Genomic DNA, 22,677 nt, shown 5'->3' with positions numbered 1-22,677 from the left:
TCATGGCAGAGACAATCTATAAAATTGTAAATAAAGACACTTTAGACCTAATTGTGTTACCATTTAGGACATACATTAACATTGTTTTTATATTCCTGTCAATTTAATAGTTAACTCCAGTGTTGAGTTGGTAGTCTCAAACACATGATGGAGATACAGCGTGATGGATGATAGATGGGCGTGGCCATAGTTTGTCAAGTGACATCACTGCCCTTTTGAAGTGAATTTCGGTACTTTGACCCCATTGGATGAAAACCGGGAGTCCGATGAGCATTTTGGTGGCTTGAACCTTTTTGTTTCTGAATTGCCAGGTTAGGATCTGGTCAACATCCTTCACTCTGGTTTCAGCTCACGGTGAATCGCGAGGGTGAAGCAGGGGGTTGATATAAAGGTTTTTGTATATTTTAAGCGACTTGCACAAGGAGCCACACGCTTCTCCGGTGTGAAGTCGTGGATTGTCCGCTTTTCCAGACTGAAGCAGAAGAGTACAAACCAGACGCTTTTACAGTCATCTGAAGGTAAATGAATTACATTTTGGAGCATGTTTACTTTGCTTATCTTTCAACCTGTTTGTCAGGTTTAAATTACCTGTCACTTCATTTGGGACCACAATCAACTTGGTTTACGTCCCGTTTCCGTTCTGAATGTTTTCTGGAATCAGGTTTGGTTTCGTTCCGATTTTGCATGTTTGAGTTGGGTTGGGCTTTCAAAGGATGCATCGGTTTACACACACATGGGATGAACCGAACAGCGGCCTGTGCTCCGTTTTTAACAACGATTCTTTTTTAATATACGTTTGTATTTAATCACAGCCCGTGAAGGGCATCTAGTGAAACGAAGTCGCATGGCTGCTGTGGTTACATGTAGCGAATCTTGGGATAAAACGATGCCGTTTGATGAATCTTTTTTTTTTTTGTCGAGTATAAAATAAATCGTATTTTCTAATGCAAAATAAAAAAATACGTCAAATATTTATCTGTCTTGGAAATGCAAACAAATCAATGCCTTTTGTGGGGATTTCTTCTAACATAGGGTCAGCTTAAAATGTGCAGTGCTTGAGAATTTGATGTTGAGGAATTCAAACCAATTTGAATCTAAACGCATTGATAGCATCGCTTCACTTTAATAAGCGAATCTAGTGCACGCGCTGTTCTGACCCGCTGGCCTCTTTTTACCCGAATAAACTACTAAAGCTCCGAGAAAATGGATAGTGTGAATGGACTATCATGGGCTGCCGTCGTTTGAAACGGATATGGGCTGCCTGTTCTACTTGTCGGAGCTGGTCTGGCCACTGCCTCGTTTTAACTGGAGATGATCGTCTGTGTTATCATCCTGCCCTTGTAACGCCAGCAGGTCTGTAGATAACAGCGTGTCTCATTCTAGAATTCAGTTCTAGAAGTTCATGACCGCTTTTAACACTAATGGCCCGGATATTTACGCGGCCCGAGGGAACTGTTGCCCCTTCACTAGCAGTTCTTTCATGAGCGGTCGTTTGTGGGGAAACTGATGATTTTAGGGTGCATTCACTTATTTCTTGTCAAAAGAGTTTAGACAAAGAGATGGGCTGAGAAATATGACTAAAATGAATGATACACTCACACGAGGAAGACTCCAGACGTCTCAAACTTATGGCAAAAGCTATTCTACCTGGAGCGGGTCGCCCCTCATGGGCGTGGCCATGTTGAAGTCACGTGACCAGATGTATGGTAAAATTAACTAGTTGGTATTTTTTAACAATATGATGGTAAATTGTGATTTTTAGACGGTACTCAAAGCTTAAACCTGTAAGTACTTATAAACAATTAGGCTAAAATTATACACCAGATATAATGGATCGGCATGTGCTATCAGCCAGACAGTCCAAATAGAATAAGTACAAGTGGAAAAAAAAATTATTCATCCAAGCTGCTAAGTGTTACTATGAAGTCCAAAACCACTGGTACTATTAGGTTGAATAAGAGACCGCTAAACATGCACAACTTACTGAGCTCACCTAATTTGCAAGCGATCAGATTCTTTGCAGGGTCATTTTAAACAACCTTGTCGATGTCATATAATGCCTTATGTAAATCCACTGTGATGTCTTGCTAAGACCATAATGGTCTATTGTGTCCTCCCAGTTGTCTCAGGAATTTGTCATACACTTTGTAATGCCAGCTGTTGTAATGGTTCCCCCCAAAAACCTGATTGACTTGTCCGACCAGTCCAGAACTAAAACTAATTTGATGCTAGGATGGTAGAACAAAGAATTCATGAAAATAGGGCCTGGTTGTCCTAAGATTCATGATGGCCCCTCTCTGTTTAGACGTGTGCCTGAGTTCAGGTCGGTCAGAATGGGGTTGAGCAGGGCAGCTGCTCTCATTAGTTGTTTTAGCCACACTCCTCAATGAAGGACTCCTCACACTAACAGCTTTGTATAAACAGGACACCCACACCAGTCTCTCTTGCTGCTTGGCTAGACTTGGTTCACGTACATCCAATGCCAATAGCATTATGTAGCGATTGATTGTGCTTTCTATTGCATCCTGTGAGCTGATGATTTCATCACTTGTTGAGTCATCGTGTGCTGGAACCAGTATAGGTTTTGTCATTGTGGTGTTGGGTTTTTGGTTTGCTGATCCCTCTCAAGTCTGTGGTCTGTATTTTTGCAGACAACTTTAGAATCTTTTTGTGCCATTTTTTTTTTCCACATCACTTCTTTGCTGAGTTGAGATGCGGTCAAGTTAGCAGAATTTCGGCTAATTTTACTTTAGCAGTCATTTCAGAAGGAATCCACCTACTCCACCCACCATGTTTTAAAGGGATTGTTCACAAATGTCATTTACTCACTTCAAATTATAAAAAAAAAAAAAAAAATCCAGAAAATATATTTCTACTCTGAAGTACAAAGGAAGATATTTTGAAGAATGATGGTAACCAAACAGTTGACGGAGCCATTGACTTCCATAGTATGGGAAAAATGCTATTTAAATCAATGTCTATCATCAGCTGTTTGGTTGTCATTCTTCAAAATATCTTGTGTTCAAAAGAAGAAAGAAACTCATACAGATTTGAACATGTGTAGGGTGAGTAAAAGATGACAGAATTTTCATTTTTGGGTGAACTATTCCAGCACTGACTGTTGATCTTTAGATTATTATTCACTTAATTTATTAAGTTGTTTGTATGCATATCTATCAATGTCTTGGCTAATGCAGCAGTCACAGATTGTACCACTTAGCAGCTTTTGAGATGTCTGGTTGGCTCCAGCTTAGTCATGACCTCACAGTGGGTTGGTCGAGTTGAACAAGCAGATGCCCAGCAGGGAAGAAGCTCCAATTTTCTGTAATGGATTAATGAAATAAACCATGTTAATCGTCAAATCGGGTTTCTTATACACCTATCCATTGCCTTACAAATACTCTAACCTGAATTCAGTCATATGTTAATCAATTCTGTTTACATTTAATAATATGAACTGGATTGACTCCAGTTGCAGTAATGTAAATTCCAGACTACCATCAAACCCTGGTACTCTTTTATTTCCTATGAAATGGCTTCCTGAGTTTTTGCTATTGGGATAATCTGCTCAGCGCTTGACGTCAGTTTTGTATTTGGAAAGAACATTTTGAAATGCCACGTTATTATAATAAATCCTTCTTGGTGGTTTTATAACCCCATAATCTGCTAAAACACTGGCACTGACAAAAGAGCTTTTAACTGTCAGCAAACTAGTGCTAGATAACTTGGCAGACAGTTTGTTTGTGTGTGTTTTTAGATGGAGTTGATGTCCTGTTTTAATCCTTCTGGGCTCCATCCCTATCCATCACAGCGTCCTGCTGCATGTCCAGTATGCAAACTACACCCAAACCATCACACCACCGTTTACCATCTGTTCTTTCTCTCCTTCTCCCTCTCATAATTCCCTCCCTCTCCAAAACATCTTCTATGACACCAATCATTTTTGTCAGTCTGCCTTGAGCATGTGAGATAGTTGCAGCCTTTGCTTTACACTAATTCTGCCCTGTCTTCAATAAGATAAGAGTTTCTTCGAAGGTCCTTTTTACACCACTTTTACTTTTGCAATGTGCCATTTTGCTGCCTGTTTTTGTCCAGTATCTCTCATGTTGTTTTGGCTGCTCGGTTCTAGCCTTGTCCAGCCCCCGTCAGCATGGTGTGCTGCACACAATAGGGAATGTCCTCTCTTAATCCATACATTACGCATAGCAAAATCAAACCCTGCTAGGTCAATTAAGCCCCATTCACACCCTATACTGAGACAATACACACAACTCGCTTGTCTGGAGTTAATCCTCTTGGGTGAGAGGGAGCAGGGTCGTTGCATTTCTTCCTGTTTATCTGCATCGTTACTACCGTTTCACACTCTCAGCGCTGTCTGACACTTCAGCTTGACCCCACACACAATACTGACCCATTATACTTCCCAACACCCTTCTAGTAACCATTCACCAATGCAAATCAAATTACTCAAGGCCCCAGTATGTAAGTTCTTTGACATTCTTTGCTTAGGGGTAAAAAGTAGCTGAGCAGCGGTATACTGTTACCAAACATCCTGACTCCGCCCACTCTGCTGGAGGCTTAGTTTAGATAAATATATGTAAATATGTACTTTTATTTTGGCCTAAATTTTTTTTTTTTTTCTTTTGAAGTGACATCATACCAGTTCGTTCTTTGAATTCACTTTAAGTATATTTGGGGGCATTAATAGAATACTTCACCCAAAATTTGAAAACGTTCTATTTAGGGATGTTCATTTTAACAGGTTAACCGACCGTATAGAATTTTGACTGATTATTACAATCAGTTAAACGGTTTAAAAAGTCATTTATTTATTTTCAGTAGGCCTAATTTATCAAAATATTTTAAAAGGTTTGCTGCATGGTTAAAATGTTACGCGTATAAAAAATAGCGAAAAGAAAAATAGGATGCTGTTATCTGCCGTTTCCTTTTCTTTATATAAATAAATAAAACCGGCTGAAATGTTTTGAAATCACTAGTACCCTACCTGATCGAAAAAATCCAGTCTTTCACTCTGCCTGTGTCAATTTGAGTCTAGTTAAAGATTTAAATCCCTGCTGCCAAGATGCTCTTCTGTCGGTCACGGATTATGGAAAGTGAAACTTTTTCACACACGTTAAAAATATTTATTAAAAACTTCTTTCTTTTCAGACTCTTATTTACAGCATTATCTTAATAGGCTGTATATTAACTTATTGGGATAAAACCGCTAGTTCTATGTGAAATCAGACATTTGAGCCCCCCCATATAGCCAAAATGGCATGATCATAACTCTAAACAGCTAAAAAAAAAATCATCATCACTGTTCTACTAAAGAAAGTTACCTACATCTTGGATGGCCTGAGGGCGAGTAAATTAACAGCACATTTTCATTTTTTGGGTGAACTATTTCTATAATGGTGACCAGTTGCTTCAAATTGACCAAGATAAAACTGAAACTGAAGGAACTAGGGTGAATGGGGGAGGAATTTGTGTTGATTTGTGCAGTATCTATACAGTGAAATTCTGTCTCTGTGGGTGGTTTTATATGTGATAGTGAGTGGGGAATCGAAAAGATGAGATCACACCCACCACTGGGACTGTTTTATTAGCTTGAGCGTATTAAAGAATTTCCCCCTTCCTGTGAGGAGCCTGTTTCACGGGGGCAGTTTTCACTCTCACAGTTGTGGGTGTATATGAATGTTGCGACTTCCTGTCTCTTGTCCGTTTTAAGGAATGTGGTGTGCTCATAAACATGCCGAGATGTTACTCTGGGAGAAAGATGGGAATCTGATTTTTCCAGCACTACACGGCATGTTCCATTTTGTTCTGAATGTAATTGATATGCAGGCGAAGACAGAAACTTTTTCTCCGGTGGTGGTTTTTGAAAATCTGCCATATTCTGCACATCCTTCGACGTTAATACTGAAAACGTTTGGCCTAGTTATTACTGGCTGTTGTTTCCTATATGGGAAGAGGGAAAGTAAAAAAGTGAACACCCACAGACCGATGTCCATGCAAATTTCACAGGTTGGTTTCAAGTGTGCAAATGCTGAACACTGAATCATCAACTTGAAGCAGATATATGCACATCCTTGATTTCTGATGATGTTTTGAATTTTATTTATTCAAAATACTTTTTTGTAATTTGCCATAAAAAAGGAAAATAATAGCCTACTTCTATTCAAAAGGGATGCACTAAATTGATCAAAAGTGATAAAGACATTTCATGTTATGAAAACAATGCAAACTTTAGACATGTTTAGACCTGACAAGTCAAAAATGCACAACGAATAATAACAAGCCTTAAACAATAGCTTTATGCACATTACAGAATTTTAATCTTAGTGCGAACGGCCTCATGGAGTCGATGTGAGAGTCAGATGAATAATTGACTGTAATGTGGAGGGAGTAAAAGCGAGGGAAAAGGAGGGGTGTTTTGCTCTTTCAATGTTTTCATGTGTTGATTCTTAGGAGTCTGTGTGCCAGTAGTAGAGTTGTGAGAGCGCTGCCTTGTATGGGCAGACTGCATGAGGAGAATGTGTTTGTCATTTGTCTTTTTATTTTTTTTAGACTTTGCTGGCAATATAAAATTAAGGAACATGGCGATTGATAATGTGCTTTTTATTTTTATTAGACTTCTCTGGTGAAGTCTGTTTTGGTAATCCATCTCTCATCGCAATTATTTTCCTGGTATCGTCAGGTTAAAGTTGCAGATTATAAATTATGTAAAATTACTAATTATACCCAGTCGATTAGAATAAGGGCATATTTGATAAACGGAGGCCTACTACTGGCTCTTATTACAAGAATGCAGGATGTGGCCAACTACATCTGTGTGGAAATAGCTGCATGTCTGTCTGTGACAGCTGGTTATGGTTCGGCCCTGAGGAACTGGAGGCCCTGTGCAGGAATTTGGGTTTGCAAGACCTCTTTATTTATTCCTTTTAGCTTTATCAGTATCTCTCATGCAGAAGTTCTTTTGGAAACTGAACCTAGAATGTGGCCTTTGCTTAGTGCCTGTATGTCGCTAGCTGTCACCTGCAAATGTTTCTGAAGTGCTTAGTGGGAAGCCATCACAACACAGTCCATCAAGCTACTACAGGAAGTGAAACATGACAGACACGCTTTAAGGACGTCCCTGTGTGGAAAGCAGCTTTATAAAGATTTTATTTTAGATTTGATAAGTCCTGAGGTTTAATATAGGGGTTAGGTTTAGGATTAGAAAAACACACGTGTTTTAAAATGTCCTCATGGCACCTTTATAATCCTCTGTTTATAAATGCCCTAATCCAAACAAATGGTGGCTTAAGATATTGAACAAGATGGGGATGAGGTTGTGGAGAGGCAGAAGGGGTTCTTACTTTCAATTGAAAACCTAGAAATATCAGGAAATTTTAAAATGGTGTTAAAAGTCATGGAAATTTTAGTAGTGAATATACATTTTTATAGTTATGCTCTCATGCTGTACGATATCATAAGATACTGCTTGCTCAAAAGCCATGGTAATTTTTTTTTTCCTGAGCACCTGAAAGTTCTCACAAGTGCTTTTGCTGCTAGATTTCCTGAAAGAAGCCTGGTTTGTTATTTGAAGTGTCGTGAGTGAAATGGAGATGTGTGTATGACGTAACCTCCAGTGCTTTTTGATTTAAGCTGTTTGCATTAGCAGGCTTTACCCTTTTCCGCTGTCTTTGTGAACACTCAACGGTTTCATCCAGTCAAACGAGGACACGCACACAATACCCTACCACTTCATACACAATCATTATAGCACATCTTATTCTTTCTTACCCTCCCCTTATTGTTTTGTTAGTTTGTCCTTATACTTATTTCTTTTCCCTGTGTTCTCTTTTGTGTGCATCAGGGTTATAGTTGACTGAAACTACAAATGAAAGCATTTTTTCATTGCTTAAAAGAAAGTTAACTTAAATTTTAAAAAATGAAGCCTTTTATTTCAGCTATAGATGCAAAGACAACATTTCTCTTTCATTTAGTTTAAATTGATGTATTAAAATTAAAACTTAAAGTGAAGTAAAATGAATAGAACACTAGACCTATAAAAATAACAATTTTTAAAACTCAAACTACAAATATAAGTATAAAAATGTATCCAAAATGCACACTTTGCTCGTGTTTTACCTACTACTGGAAAGAGAGTGACTAATGAAGTGATATTTATGGGAAACGGTCTGAACTGTGGATATAAAACGGTTGAACTCATAATTGTAGATTCAACTTATCTTGTTTTCTAAGGATCTGTGCTGTGAGTTTTTTACTGAAACTGTCTTCTGATTAAATTGGATCCTTTTTTTTTCAAATGTCCCCTTTTTGATCTTCACATCACCATGGAGACACCGCAGCAGGGCTGCTGGGTAATTTTTGTCCTGTCGTGGGCAGAACAATGACCTCCCAATTCATCTTGGCCTGTAGGTTGACAAGTTTTCTAATCACGTGTCATGCATCCTCTGTTTTCTGTCTCCTGATTCACAGTTTGGTTGTTTGTTTTCCTCTTCTTGATTCTGTCACACATACTTGAGTCCACTGGATGGTGTCACATTAAAATTAGATTTTTCTGCTTGCCTTATCATTGTTACTTCATCCCACGATTTTCCCCTTTCTCTGTCTTTATTTGCTCTCTGGTTTGGTGGCTTGGGCTTATTGGAGAGCCAGAACAATAGCTCAGCTGCTAGGGCCATCTGTGTGGCTGCAGACAGGGAACGGATCTGATGGAGAGGAGGAGGGGAAGGAGAGTAGAAGAAAGTGGGGGGTTGTGGCTAAGGAGAACTGTTTAAGGGGGGAAGAGAAAGACAAGAGGATTCTGAATAAAAGAGTTTGGGAAAAGGACGGGGTGAATAGGTTCATGACCCCCCTCTCCACCACATTGACTCTTTATCCTCCTTTCTTCAAATCCCATGCCACAATCTTTTTGCTGACGAGCTTTTGCGTCAGTCCCTGAAGGAAGAAAATGACTTGCGTAGAGCAGTGCTCCAGTGAAATGGGTGTACTGACTTTCTTTTATAATTCTGCCAGATTTTGATTTGGGTATATTTATGACACAAAGTTGTGGATTTGAATCTTGAAGATGTATACTGGGACATGCTATACAGTGGTATTAATAATGCCATCTCTGTTTACACTTGACAGACAGGAAATTACTAGTTTGAATGAACAGGTAGATGAAGTCCAGGTAATGGCATCCTATTTCTGTAAACCAGGTGGTGGTGACTGCTCTATGTAAATGATCCACATAAATGAATCAAATCAATAAATCATCTTAACATTTAGATTTTTTTGCAGCCAAGTGTTCAATTCAGACTAATGTCTTTTAATGTCTAATTTTTACAGAACCGAACTAAAAATGCTACAGTAAAAACTATTAATTGTAAAGTTACCTAGCTAGATCACATTTAACAGGATAATTTTTTACAGTGTAGTCCATTCTAGATTCTAAACAACTGAAATATGACAAAGACTTATGTAGGATGTTCGACCTGGACTTCATCTCCTTGTATTTTGGTTCTTTCATAATGCATCACTTCCTGTATTTTCCAAGTTGGCCTTCATAGGAAATGGTTCCGTTTAAAAAAAATGCTGCTTCCTCTTGCAGTAGAATGTTTTCCTTTTTTAAACTCTTTCAGTTCCATGGTTACTTAAAATTCTTCAAATCTATTACACGCAGCAAAAGCACGATTTTGAAACTGATTGTTTTTGTATGAGAAGCAACGGTTACACTCCAACTGAGTAATAATCAAGTTTCTTCAGGTGCGTAGAGCCAAAAAAAGTCACTGAAAATAGCATTTAATTGTCCTTCCTGTTTTTTTTTTTTTACAGGGCAGTTATTGAGTTGGTGAACACATCCATTATTCCTGGGTTCAGTGTGTGAGCAGCACTGAATCCAGCGATCATATCAAGCAGCAACCGATCATCGGGTAATATTGGCGATGAAACCTGATGGGGTGGCCACAGCACCATCTGAACCAATGGAAGACGAAGGAACAGAACCCACAACGGAACCAACCGGTAATGATGGGGCGTCTAAAAATGGGACTACACCATCACCCCCACAACCTGATGAATCCCAAAATGAGCAAGCGGCTCCTCCAACTGTAAAAGAAGCTTCTGGGAAAGCAGTAGATGCTAAAAGCAAATCCAAAGGCCCAGTCAAAGGCAAGATTGCTACAGGTCCAGCTACCACTGGACCAGGCACACGACCCAAAGCAACCCAAAGCCGTGTGGCTAATGGCCTCACAAAGACTGCAACGAGTACTCTAACCAAGAAACCCATTCCAGGTAGCACTGCTGCAGCAGACAAGAAACCCACCGCTACTGTTGGATCTTCTGGTCCAAGTAAGAAACCCGTTGGCTTTTCTACTGCCGTTGCAACCTCAAGGGCCCAACCTAAAGCAACAACTGCTGCAAATAGCAAATCAACGACAACCATCGCAGCCAGTGGAACAAAGACAGGACCGGCAGCCAGCATAGCCACCAGCCTGAGTAAGAGACCTGCCACAGCTACCACTAGTGCTGCAACCAAACCCAAAACCACAGGTAAGATGGCTTGGCATGTATGGGTTTACTAGGTCACTTACCGAGTTTAGTTCTGGTACTTCAAAGATTGGATTTGGACATGTACTAATTAGGCGTGTAACAGCACACAAACATGACGGTTTGGTACATACCTTGGTTTTGCCGTCATGGTTCGGTATGGTTTCGGTACAGCAGGAGGAAAAAAACTAAGCATAATTAGCTTTTTTTTTTTTTTTTTTATTAAATAATGGTTTACTGAACAAATTGCTCTCCTTTAAATAAATTCTATTATAATAAATTTTCTATAAATAAAAATCTGCTTCTGCTCTATAGGGAGTCCTTTTACATTACTATGAGGTTACAGTTAACAGCAGAGACCAAACTTAAATTCAGTTACTATTTATTTTTAACTATAATAATCGACACTCAAATTAAAAAAAGTATGCAAACATGTCAATTTGTTTTTAAATTAACTTCTAAATTATACAATTTCTATTTGTTGGTGAAATATAATAATTTACTGAGTCAACTTGTTTCATAAATTTTGTTAAACGCATACATTAATAAAGACATCACTAGCAGGTAAAGTAAATATAGTGAACTATAGTCTAATATTTCGCAAAATGCTTTTCACTAGACTTAATTTCTCTAGCAAATAATGAGCTTTAGACACTGATAGCTTGCCTGAGGTAAATGAAATGCTATGTGACATTTTGTTTACAAGCTGTTTTAATTGTCTTTCCACGGTTGAAACACTAATTGAGCGATTACGTGAGGGGTGAGATGTTCATTCATGTATATTTCGCGTTAAAACTAGTAGTAAAGAGGAAGGAGTGATTACACTCTCTTGCGCTCCACGTTGCCATTAAACAGCATTTATTGGAAATTGTTCGATGCACATGCATACCAAACTGAAAGACCCGTACAGAAAATATTTGGTACGAATGCGTGTATCGTTACACCCCTACTACTAATAAATATCATAACATTAGAAAATGTTCCATTATTCGCATGTGCCAGAGACGACACAAACCTGTTGTGGTGTAGTGAGTCATTATGTAAAATAAAATTTTTATTTAATTATTGTTCTTTTCAACGTTATATTTTACCACTATTTTCTTGAGCAATCCCAGTCAGTTTTTACTTTGGAACATGATTTATTTCAATTCCATTTCCTCAGCTTCTGCTCCAAGGCCAGCTGCTGCCCCTGCTGCCAAACCCAGCACTTCAGCCACAGCCAAAACCACTGCAGCTCCCAAAACTAACAGGTAAAGCAGCTTTTGGAGATTTGAGCTTAGACATTTGACTATATTTGAATGGAAAATTGAAATGCTGGGAAGTGCACGATTGCACAACTCTTGGTGTGGCTTTAAGGTATCAATAAGGCAGATTTCCTGCGTAGATCTGGATGAAGTAACATCTGAAAAGTGTTTTGTGTTCTGCACATCATTTAGTGGATATGCCATACAAATATCAATGACTGCATGCTTTTTGCAGTGAATGGTCTCTGGTTTGTCTGGTGGTTATTGGCTCAAGTTTCTGTCGCTTTGTGAGTCAGACTCCCTGAAAGACTGCTTAGACTAGGCTTTACCAGAGTATAGGCTCAACAGTGGTCTTTTTGTTGATGCTACTCTCTGGGAATGATAATTGGTATCTTCACTTGAGTTAAATGGACTTTATGATCCAAGTTGGCTGCATTACCAATTATGACTTCAGTCTCTTGTTCGTTCCTTTAATATATCTCACTTTATATCTATATCTCACAAAGTTTTACTTTTGATATTTTAGTCATGCGATCATCTGATAATGATTATAATTGATCAGTTTTATTTCTGTCCCAACTCCTTACAAATGTGACTTCCTTCCCCAGCTCATTTAATAATACATTAAATCTTTGTTTATGAAAAAAAATAGTAAATTTGGTAAAATGCTATAGAAAGTTTGGAAATATTGAAGTGTATTTAAAATTTTTAAATTAGTAACTGGATTTTCTTAAAATTGCGCAGATCTAAAATCTTATCAGTTAAGTTACTTTGAGTGTGACTTCTAATATATTTGTCATTTAATGAATAAATTATATTTAAAAATGTGTGGTAAACTTGTTTTGCAGAGAGTGTTTGTAACAGCTCTTCAATTATAAGAATTGTAAATGCGGTCAGCCAGTTAATGTGGATATGACTGGTCTTATGTGATGATTACGGTTTAATTATGTGCTTAATTCTATGTATTTATGCGGTAATGTCAGTTTACAAGGCTGTTTAGACTCCCTTTTGTTGGACGCGTGTTATTTTAGACAAACAGAACTACAGGGTGTGGTTTGTGTGCACACTCTTTCTGCACTGACTCTGAATTGAGTCTGGAATTAAATGCCTGAAACTCAGAGAATAGAGCAATGGGTAGTGAATAGTGGTTATGAATTTGAGCACTCATTTGATCGGTCTATTTAAATGGGTTTGTTTTCCTTTTTTGCGTGCCACACAATACATATTCTCACTGCAGCTTGAAAAATGTTTGCACTGCAAAAACACAATAACACTCCTCCTGTGGGAAATGTAAACTAGCTCCATCAAAGTCTCCTCATGATACAATCACAGCATCTCCCATTCCTCTCATCTTCTCTTTCACTCTTACTTTTGTTCTTTCTGGTATATGTGCTGGCTAGATATTTCTGGCACTCCTTGGAGAAGACTTTTTGCCAGTTTGTGGGTAAAATTGGGAGGTAAAAGAAGGTTACTTTCCAGGGTTCTTTTGTTTGCAACTCTTGCTAAATCAGCCATCTCGCTCAGTCAGTTTGTAGTTTCATGGGACTTGAATAAGTGCTGTGCTTACCAAATCACATTTCCCTTGTATTTTGAGGTTGTTGTTTTTTTTTTTTTGGTCAATGTTTCAAAGTGAGCCTCTTGAATTTTTTTAATTCTGGAGTCATCAACCATTTTAATTTCCCTTGCTGGTTAGTCTTTCACCGTTTGTTTTTCTTTTTCCTTTGCTACGAAATTACTGGTAAACCAGATGGCTTCTGTTACATTATACCACAAGACAAATATTTAAAAATGAATGAGCTTATAAATTTTGAAATGGTGCTAATGAGGTCGAAAATAAAAGGACCACACACCGTTAAATGTCTAGAATGAATGGAGCCGTTAAGTTTTAAAATGTTGAACTGGAATATGAGGTAAATTCCCTGCCCGAGGCTCTGCTGAGTGACACTCATTTAATCTGGAACAGTACCTTTATCCTAATGGCCATTACTTAATTAAAACTTAATCATTGATATGCAAAGGTCTGTGCCAGTGGGTGTTGTGTTCGTTCCATTTGTGTTAAAGGGAGATTGCTCCTGTAGGAATTTCTTTGACCTCTTTTATATTGTCATCTTAAACTTCTCAACCTGTTATTTTGTTTAGGACCTGGAAAAATAGAAACATAATGGTCAACAATCTTATTGTCTGTTAGTCTTGTCTTTATCACAATCATAGCCATGGCAATTTATGTTCTGTTTGGCCACGAGGATAATGAGCCCTAGAAAAGCAAAGTTTTTTTTTTTTGGTAAGTACCTACGCCTTTGGATGTCTGAGGTCAGCGTCTCTGTGGAAACTTTTTGGTTTGTACTTTCCATCTGCATCATTTTAATTGAGTTTTGGTGCCTCTGATAGGCATAAATGAAGATAAAAATGCAAATATGTTGACCCTAGTTGCTGTGCTATGCTTGTTTTTTTACCTTAATGCTCTACTGTTATGTTAGTTGACCTGTATTTATGTAATGTGATTTTCTTCTCCCTCTTGTTGTCATCTTTATTTTGCTTTAATATGACCAAAGATGGTTTAATCAGTGTCCTAGTTAGTACAAATAAACTTTTTATGTAGGTCATAGAATTGTAATGGGAGATTCCAGTTCTTTTGTTCTCATTCTTTAACAATTGGCCGTTGTTTCGGAATAATCTGTGGGGGAGATGTTATAGTCTTGGTATTTGGGGCCAAGCTGTTTGACCATGTGCCCTACATTGAGCACTACTATGAGAAGTTTGCTCATTTCCTGTATTCTTTGTACAACGAGCTGGAGTATGTCTTGGAGTATGTGCTATGGTTACTGGCATTGAATTGAGCATTCCAACATGCTTCATACAGTTCTTATCTTTTGAATTTTTGTCGGCTCTGATTCTTGCTAATAAAAGGGCTTTTATGGTGTTTATGATCATAAAGACTAAAGTCTGAAGTATAGTTCAGCCATCTGCACTCCACGGTGCACGCACTGTCCGAAATTATGCAGTTTTTGTCATCAAAAGTGTCTGCGTATGTCTGCACACCATCCGCTTGCAGCCCAATTTGTGTCCACGCAGATTGTCTTTGTACAACAATGCAGACGCGAAGTGAATGTTGAGAACGAGTCCATTTGGTGGTACTGCACGTTACCCCCTTTTCCACCAAGGCAGTTCGAGTGCTGGTTCAGAGCCCGACCCTAGTTTCAAACCGGTTCTTTGTCTTTCAACACCCAAAGTACCAGCTCCGAACCAGGAAAATTAATTTTCGGTTCGTAAATAGCACCAAAACATTGCTGGGCTAGAAGTAAGATCCGCTTGTGTCAGGGGCTGGGGGCGGGGTTACCGTGACCAACAAGACAAACAGAAATGTTTGACCACCATATTTGAAATTGCAGCTAAACACAAACACGTTGGATTGGCCGTGTTTGGATGCCGATGTAGGTTCGCAAAGCCATGAACATCAATATCAACGCAACGTCCCCTATTGTTGATGGGGTGTTCAGGCTTGTAATTTTGGTTAGTTTTTAACACAAAGAACTTCATTATTGTTTATTTAATTGTAAGAAATAAGTTTATAACTTTTATAATGACAGTACATTGAAAGCTTTGAAAATAATTATAAATCAACCATATATCAATCGCTACATTCATTTTAGTTTATTTTTTAGAAAGATGCAGTGGTAACTTTAAAATTTATTATTTTAAGATTTAACATTTGTAGATGGTCCGAGGCAAAAGTTGTAAAAATTCTGAAAATCATTGAGTTTCATTAAACATTACACATTAATGAATAAATCTGTATATAAAATGATTTGATTTACAAGTGTCATGTTTGTGTTTTTGTTGTTTTTATTTATCTTATTCATGTAAGCTATAGCTTTTGGCCTTTCTTTGCAAGTATCCTCGTAAACAGTAATTTAGGTCTTAAGTGAAAGCGAACAGCTGAGAAAGAAAACGTGTAACAGTATATTGGATCCGGGCAGCTCTTAAAGTGACAGCAGTCTAATATTCCTGCTGTCTGTCATTCATAATCAAATCACACAAAAGAGAAAGTCTATCACTACTCTTGATTTTAGTCACTTTTGTAACTTTAATCAGATGAAATATTTAATTTACACAGTGACGAATATGCAGTGTTTTTATATACAGGTCCTTTTCAAAAAATTAGCATATTGTTCATTATTTTCTGTAATGTACTGATAAACATTAGACTTTCATATATTTTAGATTCATTACAACACAACTGAAGTAGTTCAAGCCTTTTATTGTTTTAATATTGATGATTTTGGCATACAGCTCATGAAAACCCAAAATTCCTATCTCAAAAAATTAGCATATTTCATCCGACCAATAAAAGAAAAGTGTTTTTAATACAAAAAAAGTCAACCTTCAAATAATTATGTTCAGTTATGCACTCAATACTTGGTCGGGAATCCTTTTGCAGAAATGACTGCTTCAATGCGGCGTGGCATGGAGGCAATCAGCCTGTGGCACTGCTGAGGTGTTATGGAGGCCCAGGATGCTTCGATAGCGGCCTTAAGCTCATCCAGAGTGTTGGGTCTTGCGTCTCTCAACTTTCTCTTCACAATATCCCACAGATTCTCTATGGGGTTCAGGTCAGGAGAGTTGGCAGGCCAATTGAGCACAGTAATACCATGGTCAGTAAACCATTTACCAGTGGTTTTGGCACTGTGAGCAGGTGCCAGGTCGTGCTGAAAAATGAAATCTTCATCTCCATAAAGCTTTTCACCAGATGGAAGCATGAAGTGCTCCAAAATCTCCTGATAGCTAGCTGCATTGACCCTGCCCTTGATAAAACACAGTGGACCAACACCAGCATCACTGACTGTGGGTACTTGACACTGGACTTCAGGCATTTTGGCATTTCCCTCTCCCCAGTCTTCCTCCAGACTCTGGCACCTTGATTTCCGAATGACATGCAAAATTTGCTTTCATCCAAAAAAAGTACTTTGGACCACTGAGCAACAGTCCAGTGCTGCTTCTCTGTAGCCCAGGTCAGGCGCTTCTGCCGCTGTTTCTGGTTCAAAAGTGGCTTGACCTGGGGAACGCGGCACCTGTAGCCCATTTCCTGCACACGCCTGTACACGGTGGCTCTGGATGTTTCTACTCCAGACTCAGTCCACTGCTTCCGCAGGTCCCCCAAGGTCTGGAATCGGTCCTTCTCCACAATCTTCCTCAGGGTCCGGTCACCTCTTCTCGTTGTGCTGCGTTTTCTGCCACACTTTTTCCTTCCCACAGACTTCCCACTGAGGTGCCTTGATACAGCACTCTGGGAACAGCCTATTCGTTCAGAAATTTCTTTCTGTGTCTTACCCTCTTGCTTGAGGGTGTCAATGATGGCCTTCTGGACAGCAGTCAGGTCGGCAGTCTTACCCATGATTGCGGTTTTGAGTAATGAACCAGGCTGGGAGTTTTTAAAAGCCTCAGGAATCTTTTGCAGGTGTTTAGAGTTAATTAGTTGATTCAGATGATTAGGTTAATAGCTCGTTTAGAGAACCTTTTCATGATATGCTAATTTTTTGAGATAGGAATTTTGGGTTTTCATGAGCTGTATGCCAAAATCATCAATATTAAAACAATAAAAGGCTTGAACTACTTCAGTTGTGTTGTAATGAATCTAAAATATATGAAAGTCTAATGTTTATCAGTACATTACAGAAAATAATGAACTTTATCACAATATGCTAATTTTTTGAAAAGGACCTGTAGGCCCTATTTGATTGCTTTATAAAATGTTTTCTTATTTGCTCTAGTCTTGCTTGCTTATTGCTTGTAATTTAGTTTTTTTTTATTCTTATTTAATCACTGACTGTTTACTTGTCTATGTATATCATTTCCGTGAAAAAATGACTCGTATCATGATATAAGATTTTGGTCATATCGCCCACCCCTACATATTACTCTGATTATTGCCTTATTACTACCAGGTCTGATTAGTTGTAGCCAGATATTTAGGTTAGTAGATTTTAATACAGCATCCAGGTGTATGGATATACAGTGGAACTGATTTGACACCATAGCATTTTCGCTAGCGTTATTTGTTTCTGTGACGCATACCCTATTGTGCCCTTGTCCAAATAAAGCAGGTTGTACGCGAGACCTTTATCAGATCCTATTAGAGTGTAAGGTCCGGTTAAGCCTAATATGACTGTCAGTTATCTAGTTAAGGGCAATTTGTGAACTGCAAGGCTGCAAGACTAAAAGCATTTATTAAATTGCAAGTAACCAAGGCATGTGAGATGATGTAAGCGATCTTCTCATCACTAATTTTCCCCTATGAGAACATGAAAGGGGGAACTATGAAGCAACTACATTAAGGGAGTGTAGGCTAGACTGAAAGAAAAATTGATTATCATCCATTTCTCCCTAATGCGGTCATTTACAAAATGCTTTACCCATCCCCACTTCTTCTCCCGTCATCACACCATTTCTCCCCTCCTTTTCCTGTTTCCTCCCTACCCAAGTAATTTTCTCTCAGGTTAGAGAAATGGGATGTAGATGCATTAGTTGATGAATGGCCCCAGTGGATTAGTTTTCTGGTGCTGCTTGAGATTGCTTTATGGTACGCATACCGACTACAGATTTACTAGCCAAGACAGGAAGCTGATTTGATAAGAACCTATTTTGTGCATGTGCCAGCATAAAACAATATCTTGGAAGGCATTCTAATGAAACGAGCAACTACAGATTGAAACTTCCTCATCTGAATATGTAAAACACAATATCTAAAATAAAATGGCAAACATCAAACAGGCATCACTCTTTTTCTAAGCTGCTCACAATGACTATTTCTTCTTTTGTTTTCTCTTAGGGCAACTGGAAGTTCTGCCCCACGACCAGCTGCTACTTCAGCTACAGGAAGAACAGTAACTGGTACAACTACATCTTCTGCGATTCCTAGAACAAGCCGCACTGCTACTAAACCCCTTGTTTCAGCATCAGCTGCTCGGAAAGGTGGGGTACTATTCATAGGAATATGTATATACATTATTTATGGAAAAGTACTGCTTAATTTTTTGTTCATTCCATAATCCTATCAACATCTGTTTGTCTTTTTTTTTTTTTTTTTTTTTTTTTTAATTTATTTTTTTTTTTTTTTTTAGATGTTGGAAAAACAAGCACTATGGCACCTGCGAAAAAAACAGTTCCATCAACAGTATCCCGAACTGCTGCCAGCAAGCCTTCAAATTCAGAGGCTCCAAAACCACCTGCAGCTACCAAACGACCTCCACCTAGCATCAAAGCACCTCAACCCAAACCAGATGACAAAAAAAGTGTACCAACATGTAAGGTGCCTTCTAGTCCACGAAACAATGCCTTACGGCCAGCATCAGGCAAGAACATTGCAGCATCTCCCAGTCACAAACAACCAGGTAGCATGGTCAGTGCGAAGCTTCAGCCAGCTAAACCAACACAGTCTGTCAAAGGAAAGCTGGATGATAAAGAACCTGCAACAAAACCTGATGATAAAGAACCTGCAGCAGAACCTGTCCACCTTTCGGCAGCTGCAGTAGCTACTGTAGCTGTTGCAACAGCTGCAGCCATAGCCAGGGAAGAGTCTGTTTCAGGGCCTGAAGCTACTCCAACTGTAGAGAGTTCTCTGGATGTTCCAGCCTCTTCTTTAGATGTTCAGGAAATGGTAGATGTGCAGGTCACTAAAGTCAGCTCTCATAGTGTGCTGAATATTTCTAACACCGAGCCAGAAGCTCAAGAGGCCTTAATAGAAGCTGGTTCTGTTGAAGTGGCTTGTCCAACATCATCTGTAGTCGATCAGGCATCTGAAGAGCAGGTATTTGGAAAGGTTGATGAAAAGCTTATTGCGGCTGAGGCACCAGTTGCACAGGAAGCAACGGAGCAGGAAAGCTTAACTGCTTCACAATTTGATAACTCTGCAGCTACCATGGTGTCCTCTGGTGTAGAGGTGGCTGAAAAAGCTGAACGGATTAACAGTGACTGTTATGAAGATGTGGAAGAAGAAGAGAGGGAAGGCAGTCAACAAGTGTCTCTGTCAGAAATGAGTGGCACCCAGCCTACTGAAGAGTCTCGACCTGGGTCAGCTGGGCTTGCTGGCTCCGTTTGGCGGGCAGGGGCCTTGCTCTCTGAACTTGACTCTGAGGATGTGAGTTGCAGCCAGCAGGGAGCATCAGAGTTAAGTGCTCCAGGCGTCCTGGAGGGCACTGAGAGCATGGATGATCTAGGGGATGCAAGCCTTAAAGGAGCTGATGGCGAAGGTGCATCTGTTGGGTCCCCTGACTTTGAGAAGGCTTCTGATATTCTTACTAACGAAGATGATGATGATGAAGATGATGATGACCGAGTCTGTGACATGGAGGTTGAGTCCGAAAGAGCAGAGGACTCTCATAGGCAGCATCATGACAACGAAGATGATGAAGAGGATGAAGATGTAGAAATGGCAAGCGAGGGCATTACTGAGAGCGGGCTTGAAAGTTATGGGAATGCAGATGAGGACGACTTGACCGAAGACTATAGATTAGACAACTTGAACCGAATCCAGCCTCCTCCTATGGTTCCTTCTGCCCCTCCAGCATCCCAGTGGAACCAGCCTAGTTGCTTTGCTGATGCCTGGGCCCAGCCACCACAACCTGCCTCTACACTTCTTTCAAGTCCTTCTTCTGAATGTTGGCAAGCAGACCCAGAAACCCCAACACAGACACCTGCTCAAGCAAGACTTGATGTTAGCTCTGAAAGGGGCTCCTCATCAAACCTTTTGGAGCCTCCACCTTGCACACCTCAACAAGCCCCAATATCTGCTGCAGAGGGGAATGTTAGCCCCAAACCAGGCTTGACACCCTCTCAAACCTGCAAGTTCCAGCCTGATACTTCCAGTGACCCTGACCTAGCATCTGACAGTAACAGAGAGACAAGTTTACCAGAAGAGGTGAAAGACAACAGCTTCTCGGCAACTGAGACTCATTCTAAAGTGGAGCTCCAGCCAGAACCATTAAACCCTGTCCCCACTGTCTTGCCAGACATTATGCAGGATCTAGGCATCCACCTTCAACGTGCTGATGAGGAAGAGGAACCTGAAACTTTGCCGGCTGATGATGTACTGGGTCCAGCAACTGCTCCATCTCCCTCATCAGCTACTGAGGATGAGGCAAGTGACACAGAAGGTGAAATGCAGGTCAGTGACCCTCAAGCTGAGCTGTCTGGCGCTGGCAATGCCTATGGAACAGCACCTGCGGGCCGCAACTTGTCAACTCTAGAGGAATGTGAAGAAATGGGTGGGGAGAGTGGTGGTGGTGGTAGTGAGACCCCTCAGTCTGCCACTTCTGCTGCATCCTATGGCTTTGACTACATGACCTCTAACTCCAATGCCCAGTCATCTGCCGAGAGTTGCAGCAAGAGTCCTGGCATTGTTTCTCTAGAAAATGAAGAGCAGCTCTCAGATGAGGCCAAGGATCCATCACTTCTTAAAGAGTTGACCCTTATACCCACTACTGCATCTGAGGAAAAGACTGACCCTATTAAAAGTCAACATGGAGAGTTCCAGTCTCACCCAGAGCAGCAGTACATGCTGTGTGGAGAGTTGAGTGAGCTGCCTGAGCCTGATTCAGTAGCGGGAGCTGGCTTGATTGATCCTTCGCCCCGACAGCACCAGGAAGAGGAACAAGATCTTGACTCTCAGCATCCCTACTACTCCACTATATGCGAAAAGATTGATAGTCCCCTGGCAGGTAACGTATAGAGTGCACTTTAAAATCCACCTTCCAGTGTACCTTGTTGATGTCATCTCTATATAAGGGTTTTGTCTAGCTTGGGGTTTCCCTGTTAATGATGTCTTTTTAATCAGTTAAGAAAACGCTCATTCAGCAGTGCTACTTTCACAATATGATACAGCTATTGAAATGACATAAGTATATGGCTTAGAACCTGTATGTGCAATAGCTACTCCCATTTACACTAAAGTTGACTGTTTTTCTCAACTATTCTTTTTAAATCTAATAATTGGTGTTGGTCTGAACTGGCATGAAATTGTTTGTGGAGTCTTCAAAATGACAAAAGTAACCATTGATGGAAAAATGAACAATATAATGGACTTTCAACATATTTTGTGTATTTACCAATTCTTTTTTTACTGAACAAATGCATATTCATTGCTTTTCGTATTCTGTTGTTTATTAACTAAATACCAGCCTTTCATCCCTTTTCCATCGTTGCCATATCCTGTCCTCACATTTTTCTCTCTTCTGCACTTTAGGGTTTGCTAACCCCTTACTTTTTTATGTCTTGTTTATTTGGAGTACTTAATGTCTTAGCGTTAAATAAAGGTTAGATATTTAACATGATTTCTCTTTGCTCTGTATGTTTCTTGATGTTTGAGTTTCAACATTTGTTTTAATGTCCACTGTTCATCATTATGGACTGTTGCAAATTGGTCACATTTGTAACCAAATAACAATGAAGATTTCAATGGTATATTCATTTGAGTTAATATTAGGTATTTAATATTAAGAAGAACTACTACATAGGGCTGAGAGACTAATTTATGGTATTGTTTTATTAAGCATCAGAGCACATAATTAAGTAATAATTATTTTATATATTCACCTTAACTTTTTAACCATTTTGTACCATTTGTTGTGGCATTATATGTTAGCTACGAATACCAAATTGTAAACTTGCACATATACACTTGCGCACAAATACACGTTTGTTCATGTTGAACAACTTGCGTAAAGAAAACGGGATGCTTGCAGCAGAAGGAGAGTTATTATTCTATGCCAGTATGTTCCTTCTGCTTGTATTCCTCCTCCCTTCCTTTTTGACCCCGCCTTCCTCTCAACTCCCCACCATCCAGAGGAGGAAAAACAAGATCTGACCCCATCAACCTCCTGGATCTCACCCTCTATCA

The 22,677-nt window shown here is 39.4% G+C and overlaps 1 protein-coding gene across 2 annotated transcripts; it reads left to right on the top strand.

Moving 5' to 3' along the window:
- The first annotated feature begins 219 nt into the window (after positions 1-219).
- On the top strand, positions 220-22,110 carry LOC306872128 (uncharacterized protein). 2 transcript variants are annotated; one of them, XM_079420538.1, is made up of 5 exons: positions 220-518; positions 9,829-10,545; positions 11,705-11,792; positions 18,613-18,755; positions 18,905-22,110. In XM_079420538.1, exons 2-5 carry the CDS (start codon positions 9,939-9,941, stop codon positions 21,508-21,510), a joined length of 3,444 nt encoding a protein of 1,147 aa, XP_079276664.1. In that variant the 5' UTR covers positions 220-518; positions 9,829-9,938; the 3' UTR covers positions 21,511-22,110. The 2 variants fall into 2 exon arrangements, with proteins under 2 accessions (XP_079276664.1, XP_079276665.1); XM_079420539.1 differs by lacking the exon at positions 220-518 and adding an exon at positions 726-1,353.
- The last annotated feature ends 567 nt before the right edge of the window (positions 22,111-22,677 follow it).

The sequence above is a fragment of the Barbus barbus genome, assembly GCF_936440315.1.
Source record: "Barbus barbus genome assembly, chromosome: 7".
Lineage (NCBI taxonomy): Eukaryota > Metazoa > Chordata > Actinopteri > Cypriniformes > Cyprinidae > Barbus > Barbus barbus.
This window is presented reverse-complemented; position numbering and strand designations above follow the sequence as displayed.